Here is a 12068-nt window from a genome sequence, read left to right on the forward strand (position 1 = left end):
GCAGAACAATGTGCTCGGAGGAAGAGGGGGGATGGAGGGAGGAGGAGGTGCGGAGGTTAGGTGTGGGCTCATCCTGTCACTCCTTAAAGGGCCAGCAGGACACACACACACACACACACACACACACACACACACACTCACACACACGGTTATGCTACATATGGCATCATCAAAATGTTGTGTTATTGTTATGAGCATGAGAAAAATCATGATCTTCTCAGACACTGCTGGAAAAAATAAACAGTAAAATAACACATCCTAGATCCGAATGAATGAAATATTTTGTTCTTTACATCGTTGAATGCGCTGAGAACAAAATCACACAAAAATGATCGATGGAAATCAAATGTATGAATCCATGGAGGTCTGGATTTGGAGTCACACTTATAAAAAAAAAAAACAGTACAGACTGATCCAACTTTTTATGTAACACACAAGTGTGATTGACATCGTGTTTGTTTAAATGTTCCCTTTGGAGGAAAATTAACGGCAATAGTGATACAGGAATGATAAAATGAACAAAAATAGATATTTATGTGATGGAGTTATCATACACACATAGTGCCTCACTTTACTTACACCCCTTTATTGTGTGTCAACATCATTTAAAGCCTCGTGTGCACATTCAATATCAATATAATTTTTATATTTCCTGTTTTTTTGCATTACTATTTTTAGACCGCACCCTCTAATCTCTGCTGATGTCACTTTTTTAAAAAAGAAATCGGGACATGTTTATTCTAATTATACTCAAAGACACTTTTTAAAAGAAGTGGCAGCCTTTATCTCTGTGTTTTGAATAAAACAGGGAAAATATATACAGATTGTGTGTGTGCGTGTGTGTGTGTGAGAAACCTAGATCAGGACGATGGGATTGTTTAAATCCCACATTTAAAAGCCGCCGCTGCAGCCTTGATCTCACCTTAATGAACCCCCAACTCCAGCTTCCACACACTGACACCCCATTATAACAGGAGCCCACACACACACACACACACACACACACACACACAATATATATATGTACACTCTACTACACAGAGTTAATCTTAATCCTGTTTTTGTTTTTCAGTTTCTCTTTGTTAACAGAGGGTGTGTGTGTGTGTGTGTGTGTGTGTGTGGAAGGGGAGGAGCTTGCCAGATTAAGCTGTCATCTGTTTAATTTCCCTAGTTTTTTGTTTTTCAAAGCTCGGCCAGCTGTTTCCTCCCCCTGGTCACATGACCGTATCCCGGCATGCACGTTGTGGTCAGCTGACTCTGCAGCTCGTCAGAGCGTCCACGTTTAAATTTGACTTTTCTTGCATGCAGCCCGGGATGGGATAAAAAAAACGTGCACAATCCTGTCACCGGCGGTGTCTGCTGCTGAATTTCTTAGCACCGCTCTCCTCCAGTGCAGAGAAAAACCAAAATAAGTGTTTGTAGAAGTGTGTAAAAGAGGGTCTGACACCTTTGTGTGTGTGTGTGTGTGTGTGTGTGTGTGTGTGTGTGTGTGTGTGTGTGTGTGTGTGTGTGTGTGTGTGTTTGTTCCTCGGTGCTGATAACCATGTTTTTCGCTCGGGCCAGAAACAATAATGTTTTCCTCTGTCTGGGTGTGATCCATTTCCTTTCAAATCCTCCTTTCCTTCCATTCAAATCTCCCCCCCTTGCCTCCTTTCCTGCCTCCTTGGTTCCTCCAGCTGCTCATTTCCTTCTCTTTCCTCCTACCTCCACGTTCCCCCAGCATGCATCATTCCTTCCCACGTTATGGTTACCTCCTTGCCTCCTCTGGATTCTTTCTTTCTCCTCCACCTCGCTGTTCTTTACTGTTTCCTGCTCTTCTTTTTCTTTCCTTCCTGCGCCTCCTCGTCTCCTCCCACCTCATTTCCTCGCTGGTTCCTCAGTCCCTTCCAGCTCCTTGTTTTCTTCTCCCCTCTCCAAAAGAAATAATTTTTTTCCCTTTTCTTCCTCCACTCTTCTTCCACATGCTGTTTCCCTCCTGTATATATACCAGTGGTGGGCTGTCAGGGCCTGCAAGGCCTTCTCTGCTGGCCTAAAAAAAAATCTGAATCACAGACTGATTTTAGTTACAATTAAATCTTATATTAATTATATTTTGAATCTGGAATCTGATTAAATAATTCCAAATGGTCTGTCCGCTTCCTGTCATAGCTTCTTCCCTGACCGTGCTGCTTCCAGACGTGGATTTTCACCGAATAAAGAGCATTTAACCAATCAAATTTCAGCTGTTGTTTGTTGCCAGGCAGGGTCAACGTCAAAGAAATCTGCCCGGAGGCCTGCAGAATCCGATTCACAGGCGCTCTGGGGAAAAATAAATTTCGATTAAACTGTTGCTTCAACCAATCGGATTTAGAGTTGTGACACCAAGGCCTTCTAGAAGGCTACACTAACGTTATTCTGGACGAAGGTGGATGCTTATCTCTGTTAATGCGCACTCTATTATCATTTTGCTCATTTCACGTCACCGTATGTACATGTTGAGAAGTAAAGCTGACTTTGGCTCTGACTATATTATGATTATTATAATAAGAATAATTCTTGTTGTTTCCTTCAACCACTCCTTCTTTCTTTTTCTTCCTCCTCCTCAGGCGTTCCCTTCCATTCCCCCTTTTGCTCCATCCATTTGGAGAATACAGTCTGCGTCACATGGAGTTTAAAGTGCTCAGGGAGTGGCATAGTGTGCAAAACGTCTGCTGGGACAAAAGCACAACTGAAAATAAGGAAATGGATTTATATCGAGAAACAGAAGTCGGGCTCACTTCCCTATTGGAAACATGAACGCCTCGGCTGCGTCTCCTCTGCTCGGTGAGTCACGATCGCTCGTCAGAATACCCGCTGATCAATCGAATAGTTAATCGATCAATGTGTTGTGTGATTGTGTGTCGGACCGTCTTTGGCCATTGGTGCTTTTTCACCAAAGCATCGATGCGTCCGATGCCGCAGGAAGCGATACTTCTGAATAACCACCGAAAGGTGCTTCGCTTTTTTCTTCCTTCAACTCCCTCAAACTGAGGGTAGATCATGACTGAATCAGATCCGGCTTCAAATAATTGAAGGTTAAGGGTGTGATTAAGACGCAACAGAAAGGCTGCGGAGGGAAAGCTTCCCTTCAGCAAGGAGCCTCATTTTTAATGGCGTCAGAATATGAAGTTTGATCTATAATAAAAGAAAAAAACAACCCGCAGCAGCTTGACCTGTGGTGCCCTATGATTCATTTAGAATTACAGGTCATGATTATTCAACTGAAACCAAATGGTTTTGCAGGTCTGCTTGTGCTGCTGCTGCTGCCTGGACTCTGGGATTGTAGAGGTGAATCCACGCTGTCCGTGTGTCTCTTCTTCAGCGTCCGCCCAACCTGCCGTGTCTGACAGCCACTTTGTCCTCCAGTCTCTCTGAAGGTTCTTCCAAACAGACAGCAGTTCTATGAAAACTCCAAACTGTCTCTGAGTTGTGAGGAAGACGGAAAAATGCTGGAAAAGTGGGTCATTTGGAGGGAGACAAAGCCTGGTTTAAAGAAGTGTGGAGAAGGTCAGAATGCCTTTGGATACTTGAGGAACTCCCGGTGTGAACTCGATGGTCTTGGGTCAGCCACAGACTCCGGGGTTTACTGGTGTGAAGTCTCTCCACACAAACGGAGCCTGAACATCTCCCTCACTGTCACAGGTGAACTCAACTCTTCCTTTCACAGCCATCCTGACGCAGAAATCTGAATTCAGAATGCGTCATTCATAAATTCATTCATTTAAAAAACTGGTTTAAAAGCGGTCTGAACTTTTTTCTCCTCCTGCATTTTGTCATTTTGTTTGTCGTACAGCCAATAACGTACTGCTGAAGATCCCCGCACTTCCTGTTCCAGCAGGAAGCAACGTCACTCTGGAATGTGTGGATAAAAATGACAAACTCCAAAATGATGCCAAAATGTTTAAGGACGGCAAAGACATTGGAGGAAGTAAACATGTGATTGTTGCAGTCCAGAAGTCTAACGAGGGCCTCTACTCCTGTGTGTTCCAAGGAGAATCCATCAGGAGCCGGCTGATGGTTGAAGGTACCGGCGGTGACGACTCTTCCTCTTCATGTGGGTGAAGCATTTTACAGCCACTACCCGGCCCGGCTCGCGTCAGGTCAATCAGAACGTGAACAAAAAAAAAGCATTTTTTCCCTTGATGTTATTCAAGTGTGCTTTAATTTAGAAAACAGTGCCTTTTTTTAATGTCCAGATGCACATCCATGACGTGGGTGCTTGATCTGAGACGGCGCTAGCCGGTTAACCCCTCGAAATGTCAGCTCACAACAAAGAAAGACGTTGATGCCGAACGCCGCGTCTTCAACAAGACATGGGCCGCTAAATATTTATTTGCAGAAGCCGAAGGTGAAGCCGCTGTATGGATTACAATTTGAAACACGGAAGACGATACAAAGACTTGTCTGATAAAGGCAGACAGATATTTCGCAAGCAAAGCCGCAAAACCAACAAGAGGATTTAATTTGCGTTGTATAAAAGTAAGCTGTTTACTATGCTATCATATAGTGCTAATTAAATGCACTTTTACTTTTTACATAAACTTGTTGAATTTCATGTCTTTAGCATAATGCTAAGCACCTTTTTAGTGTTTGTGAAGGTCAACACGTTAGACCAGGGGTGTCAAATGTACGGCCCGCTGGCCGGTACTGGTCCACCAGGGGAACCAATCTGGCCCACGGAATAAAACTACAATTTGAGAAAACACATAAAAATCCCGAGCTACTTTTCAAAAATAAAAATGCAGTCCATGTGGTGTCTGCTAGCGCCGCACTGTTTTAGTCAGTGTTAGCAACATGGTGCAACACGACGTGACTCAGAACGTACAGCAGATGGCAGCAACGCAGCTTCTGGGTCTGTTGATAGCATTTTGTCTTATTGTTAGAAATGTAGCTGCTTTTCCATTGGACCGACACCCTCGTCAGCATGATGTCGTGGTCAAAAAAGTGTACATGGAGTGTAGGGTTTTCCAAGAAACATGGACCACTTTATATTCGTAAGGCACAGTGTTGTTGAAATTGTATTTCTTTTTCTTCATGAATCTCAGGTTGTTCGTCGTGTATTTTTTAATGCAACTGTTTATTCCGTAGAAAGATTTTTATAATTTACCTGTTCTCCTTTACACCAAAACAAAGGAAAAAAATTGGACCTGGTGTTACTTCTAGGTAATTATGCTAGTTTTTTACTGGTCCAGCCCTCTTGACATGAAATCAGGCCGTTTGTGGCCCGCAGACCAACATGAGTTTGACACCCCTGCGTTAGACCTTCTGAAAACCCTGATGCACCGATTGGTTTAGTTTAGTTATCAACAGTCCCTTGTAAAAAGGAATTGTCCACCCCTGGTGTAGCGGGTGATGTGAATCATCTTCGGCCTCCAACCTCGGGTCATATTTGGAGTGTAGAGCGAAAAAAAAAGAGGAGAGAAAAGAAAATGTTTGTGAGGGGGGTTGGTTGGTCAAGATCCTGTGCGGTCCACTAGGTTTGGTAGGTCCTGGAATAAAGGTGTGGTCCCTCTGGTGGAATATTAAATGGCTCTGAATGATGTTCTCCCACTCTTTCCCACAGATACACTTCCACCCTCAACATCCCTTCCCTCTCTGTTTTCCCCTTCCACTCCAACAGATTCAGGAAGCCTCTTACCCACGGTCCTGATCGCAGCAGTTCTTGGCCTTTTGCTTGTGCTGACGGTGTTGTTGTTGCTGCTGTGGGGGATGAAAAATAAAGGTTCGTACAACCCGTAGTGGGTCAGATGTTGCGGTGAAGTTGTCTTCGTGGGTTGGGAATACCAACCCTTTCCCTTTCTTTTACTGTAACGTCAGTAGTTTCTACTCCGACTCCTTCATCGACCTGGTCTTTGGTGGCCACTGGTCGCAACCGGCTTGTTGCATTTGTTCCCAGAGCAATTAGCATTAGCATTGATAATTCCCACAAATCTTTGAGAGTGAGAAGATGCCTATGGAGTGGAGAAGAAGTGTGATGGTGGCCATTTTAATTGAAGAATTGTGGTAACTTATAGAGCACGTGTGTCAAACTCAAGGCCCGCGGGCCAAACGTGGCCCTCAATGTCATTTTATGTGGCCTGTGAGGACGTCTTAAAATAAGTCAAATGCGTGCATTGACTATAAACTACATTTTCCACCATTCATGCTGATCATGTATCTGCAAAGTGACGCCGTCCTGCATTAGATTCCAGTGTATCCACATCAATGTGATTTCCAACAAGTGGAATTGAGAACTGCAATCGCTCCCTTAATGTCCTGGAAGAGAAAAGCTGATGCAGACGGAAGTCTGAAAGACAGGAAGGCCAATACGTTTCTGCTTCACAGAGAAAAAACGGTATGTCTTTATAAGGCAGCGTTGGTTGTCAAAGAGGACAGTCTACATCTACATTTTGACACCAGACACGTAGCTAAGGATGCCAAAGTTAGCCTTCCAGAAAAAGTGTTCAAGAATTAAAAGCCAAACTACGATGGCAGCAGAACGTGCTCACGAAAGCCTCATCCAAAAACACTGCAGCAGTGAAAGCTAGCTTCATTGTTGCCCCTTGAGGGCAACCATTATGCTGATTTGGCCCTCGGTGAAAATGAGTTTGACATCCCTGCTCAAGTTTATGAGCCATACAATGAAGTTATGGGAAAGAGTCATGGAAACTAGACCGAGAGGAGACCTTCGTGAGCAGCAGCATGGCTTCATGTCTAGGAAGAGTTCTTCAGATGCAGTATTTGCTTTTAGAATGCTGGTACAGAAGTACAGAGAAGGTCAGACAGAGCTTCATTGTGCCTTCGCCGATCTAGAAAAAGCATACGACAGGGTGCAGAGAGAGGAACTACTGTCCTGTTTGAGGAAGTCTGGGTTGTATGACAACATGCTAGTATGGAGCAGGACAACTATGCAAGATATGAGGCAGTGGCGGGATGCTCTGTAGGTGTGGCAGATAACTTCAGGGTGGAGGTACGAGGAAGATTCGAAGAACAGGTTGGCAACCCCTGAAGGGAAACACCCAAAGGAAAGAAGATTTATAATTCCAACAAACTGCCTTACATTTCTGAACCATCTACTGGCCCCCACATGAACAACATGATGACTCTTGCTAACCGCATGCTAACTCATAGCTAACCTGGTGCTTGCATCAGCTAACCAGATGCTAACTAGCCTGGTGGTAACACATGTTAATGTGATGTTAAAACATGCTTAGCCTGATGTGATTGCATAACTATTGTCTTGCTGGCTAATGCTAACAGGCTGCTAAGTCATGCTACACTGTTCCCAACCAATGGCAAAATGAATGCTAAGGTACGCTATCAAGCTAATGTAAGATCTCTCTCAAAGGAAGGAAAGATGCGTCTCCTCCTGCTGACATCACCAATCTGAGCGTCAATGTCCCTCCCGGCGCCAAACAGAAAGGTAGCTAAAACACACACACACACACACACACACACACACACACACACACTGAGAGTTTGGGCCTTCTTGTGCCAGAGCAACCTTATTTTTCTCCATTTTTTTGTATTTCCCAGCAAAACGGCCAAATGAAACAGAGACCGTGTACAGCAACATGGCAACATCCTATGCAGGTACTGTCCTCTGTTACCATGGCAACCAATATATTTCCCCGCTGGCGTTTTACTGTCGATGTCACACACTTCCCTTTAGGCCAGCTGGAACGACACACCGATGACGATGTCACCTACAGCGAAGTCGCCATCATAGGTAGCAGGTCACCCGACGTGATTCATGGTACACACACACACACACACACACACACACACACACACACACGGCCACTACTGTTTTTTACGTGTTAATTCTAATATAATGACAACGCTTTTTGACACAGACACTCTGTGTTGCAGGTCAGCTGGACGATGCGCAAGTAGTGTATGCATCTCTGAAAACAGGTAACACACACACACAAACACACACTCTCAAACGCATAAAACAGAATATGGAATCTAACTGCTACTACTATTGTGGTTGTATCACAGGTCCTTCAGGATCAGCTGCTTATTAAATGTATTTTTTATTTGAAGTAGATATTCTATAATTTGAATGAGCATTCTGCATCTCTGTTAACTGTTAAAAACCATATTGGTTGTTGGTTGTCATATTAATGGAACCCTGATATCTGCTATATATTTGATTTGTCTGATTCCAACGTAATTAAAAATACATCCAAAGCATTCTGTCTTTTTTTTGAATTCCAATTCTTTCTTTGTATTGTGGATTTAAATTGTTTTTATTGTGATATAAGTGGACCCCTTCCAAAAAAGTTGTACATTTATTTGAAAAAAAAAAAAAAAAAAAAAAGTTCTACCTTTGTCACATCTTATGCTCAATATTAAAAAAAACAACAAAAAAAAGTGAACGTGTGGAAGCTCTTTCCTGTGATATCTGAAAGCTGCCTTTCAAACCCGCTCCGGCTTCTCCTCCAGCGGTTTGTCTCCTAACCAGTCGGCACTTCCTCCTCTGATTTCTTCCTCCTAACGCCTCGGCTGTAAGGAGGAACAGACGTTTATAAGCACACCATTTTTACATTCATTACCTCATTTAAAGCAGAACCCACCTTCTTCTTTCCTGCGCTTTACTCTTGTTTCCTCGTTTCTTGCGTCGGACGGGGCCGACAGCTGGACTTGTGTCGCCCATGTTCTGTCCCAACGTCCGTCCAGTTGTCTCTCCTCTGCCAGGTAACCTGACGGACGGTCGCTTCCTCCCAAAGCTGAGTCGGACAGGCAGCTGTCCGTCAGCAGCCGTGGAGAAGATGGACGGAACGAAAGCGAGTCCAGCGGGTGAACGATAAAAACCCACTCATATCTTCACGTTTATCATTGTGAGTCTTCTGTTGACCTTCTGTGTGTTCTGGGTGAGGGAGAACGCTGAGAGAACCTGAAGACCTTCCAAGGATGGAACCCAGTCCATCTCTGGCCGCTGGGACGCCAGCGTGGGTTGAGGCTTTTGGTTTTGGAGAAGAAGTCCTCCATCCTGCTCCTTGGATGGAGGTCACCTAACGGTGCCGTGACCCGACTCCGACGCAAGAGGGCGTCGCAGCTCCGTAAGTCGTGAAAGAGGGTCATTTAAAGAGCCATTTATCTTTAAACCTACAATATCGTAAAGACAGCGTTTTAAAATGTTTACCGAGATAATACTAACGGTCGTATCGTTGGCTGGGTAAGTGCATGCCGTGTTAAAGTCTGTTTGCTAGCATGAACCGGGATCTGTTCAATGAATAAGTCACATTATTTCCCCGCTTTTACATCACTCTTGTCGTCTTACAGGCGACCATTTTTAGCTACTGAGTTAAAAATGATTAGTCTGCGTTGATTTTTACAAACGACAGTCGCATTTAGCACGTTAGCTTGCGGTGGCTAGCTTACATGACCGTCGTATCACCGAAAGCTACGTGCTCGGCCCCGACTCTAGCTGGGTCGGTAAGTGTGAAACGTGTCTCGTCCTCAGACTGAATTCTTGACAATATAACCGACTGACTTCAATGTTCTCGGAAATATTATGCATAATGTTAAGAAGCATGATGATGCAGAAGCTACAAAAGGGGAGGGACGTTTCGGCAGGGGAGGACGAACACAACGGGAGCCTGGGTCATTCCAACCCAAGTCAAGTCAAGTCAGCTTTTATTGTCAATTCCTTTCACATGTTCTGGACAAACAAAGGAGTTGAAATTACATTTGTCACTATCCCGTGCGTAGACAGACAGAACAACATATAGAACACATATAGATAAGACAGGACAACATGTAGTTATGAGACGTATTGTGTTTTGATCTAACCTATGTTTGACAAGAGTAATAAATAACATTTTTGCCTCATTACTACTGTAACCAGAGTTAAGTCCAAAGCTAAACAGAGGTCAGGCATCATCAGCAGCAACAGGGGTGCAGATAGTGTATTGCAGGGGCCACGGTAGTGTCTTATGGAGTTGGAAATGCAAGTTAAAAGGTGCAAAAAGTGATAGTGGAATGGACAGGGGGTGTGTGTGGAGTTAGCGTCAGGGTGATGTCGTGCAGCGGACCGGGCAGTCAGAGTCATGTAGTGAGTCATAGTGTTATTGTGTCTCAGGTCCAGAAACCAGGAAGCACAGCCTTCTGTCATCTCCCTCCTAACCGGTGACTCTTGGATCGTCATCCCAGACAATGACTCGGCCGATGGCTCCTTTTCTGACGTGTACGCTTTATCCGGAGCTCCTGGCGCTGTGTTTTCACCCTGGAGCTTATCGACAGTCAGGCGCAGTATTACCGGATCTTGGATTCCTGTCCACACATATCGCTGTTCCAGCCCCACAGAGCGCTGGACCTCCTCATAGCCGCATCTGAACAGCGTGAGGTGGACGGCGTGACCCTCGCTATACATCTAGCTGATGGACACAAGGCAGGTCTCTCGAAATTTCAGTTTGTTAAACGGGAAGTGAGGTTTCCTGGCCACGTGCCCTCCGGTTCGGGGAAGACCGTCTCCCCAAAGAGGCCATTGTGTGGTTACCCAAACCAGTCACGAAGAAACAAATGATGTCGTTTTCGTACCAAATTACTGCCAGATGGAGACGCCGCTACGGGCCGTCATCCACGGTCATAACTCGGCGCCATCTGACCAAAACCCGTGGACATCTGAGGCAGAACAGGCGTTCCCTGACGCCTTCCAGTCCTTCTGGACCCCATCGAACCATTCACTCAAACAGCGGATGAGCAGACCCAACTTACTCACCACGCTTCTACCCAACTCTGATATGGTGCTATATGTTGATGGCATCACGAGATCCTAAAACTGGTATTAATCACCTTGGTGTTTCTGTTGCTTCAGATCGTTCTCTGCACCTGACCTCTTTCGTGTTATTTCTCGGCACAGGCAGCAGAGTTGGTTTTCACACACCGAAGCCTATAGATTAGTCACGGGAAAATTTGTTAAAATAGCGGATTATTGGGATCAGGGATGTACATTGACGCAATAGGTAGCCCTCGGAGAGTTCCAGACCATTACAAGCTCGTGAATGAAGTAGCAGGGGGATTTGGAATGGTGAGGTGTTTATGGTTCTGCAGGATCTGTAAAAACATACACCATCGCTGGTCTCACCACTGTCTTGTACACCTTTCCTTTCGTTCTAGCAGATGGTCTTCTATCACATAGTACCCCTGACACTTTTCTCCACCCATTCCAACCTGTTTGGACGTCTCTTCACCTCTTTTCCACACTTTCCTACACTCTGGACTGTTGACCCCAAGTACCTGAAATCCTCCAGCTTCTTGATCTCCACTCCCTGTAGCCTCACCGTTCCACCTGAGTTCCTCTCATTCACACACATATATTCTGTCTTGCTGCGGCTAACCTTCATTCCTCTCCTTTCCAGAGCATACCTCCACCCCTCTAGATTTTCCTCAACTGGTTCTCTGCTCTCACTACAGATCACAATGTCATCCGCAAACATCATGGTCCATGGGGATTCCTGTCTCACCTCATCTGTCAGCCTGTCCATCACCATCGCGAACAAGAAGGGGCTCAGAGCTGATCCCTGATGGAGTCCCACCTCCACCTTGAACTTCTCTGTTACCCCTACAGCACACAGTACCAGTGTCTCACAGCGAGCATACATGTCCTGCACCAGTCTAACATACTTCTCTTCCACTCCAGACTTCCTCATACAATACCAGAGCTCCTCTCTTGGCACCCTGTCATATGCTTTTTTTTTCTAGGTCTACAAAAACACAATGCAGCTCCCTCTGGCCTTCTCTGTACTTTTCTATTAGCATTCTCAGAGCAAATACTGCATCTGTAGTACTCTTTCTAGGATAAAGCCATACTGCTGTTCACAAATGCTGACTCCTGCTCTCAGTCTAGTTTCCACTACTCTTTCCCATAACCTCATTGTATGGCTCATCAACCTTCAACTTTCCCTCTATAGTTGCCGCAATTCTGTACATCCCCTTCAGTCTTAAAAATAGGCACCATCACACTTCTCCATTCTTCAGGCATCTTCTCACTCTCTAAGATCCTGTTGAGTAATTGAGTCAGAAAATCTACCGCTGCCTCTCCGAGACACTTCCACACCTCC

The 12068-nt window shown here is 44.9% G+C and overlaps 1 protein-coding gene across 1 annotated transcript; it reads left to right on the top strand.

The window, feature by feature from the left end:
* The first annotated feature begins 2588 nt into the window (after window positions 1-2588).
* On the top strand, window positions 2589-8573 carry LOC147223321 (uncharacterized). Its single transcript, XM_086166395.1, has 10 exons — window positions 2589-2802; window positions 3262-3306; window positions 3385-3660; window positions 3812-4072; window positions 5582-5740; window positions 7346-7420; window positions 7534-7590; window positions 7670-7753; window positions 7870-7914; window positions 8002-8573. The coding sequence occupies exons 1-10, from the start codon at window positions 2772-2774 to the stop codon at window positions 8025-8027; spliced, it is 1059 nt and encodes a 352-aa protein (XP_086022521.1). The 5' UTR covers window positions 2589-2771; the 3' UTR covers window positions 8028-8573.
* Window positions 8574-12068: the final 3495 nt, after the last annotated feature.

This window comes from Fistularia commersonii, chromosome 19 (genome assembly GCF_037954325.1).
Source record: "Fistularia commersonii isolate RoL2024-O1a breed Wild chromosome 19, RoL_Fcom_v1.0, whole genome shotgun sequence".
Taxonomy (NCBI): domain Eukaryota; kingdom Metazoa; phylum Chordata; class Actinopteri; order Syngnathiformes; family Fistulariidae; genus Fistularia; species Fistularia commersonii.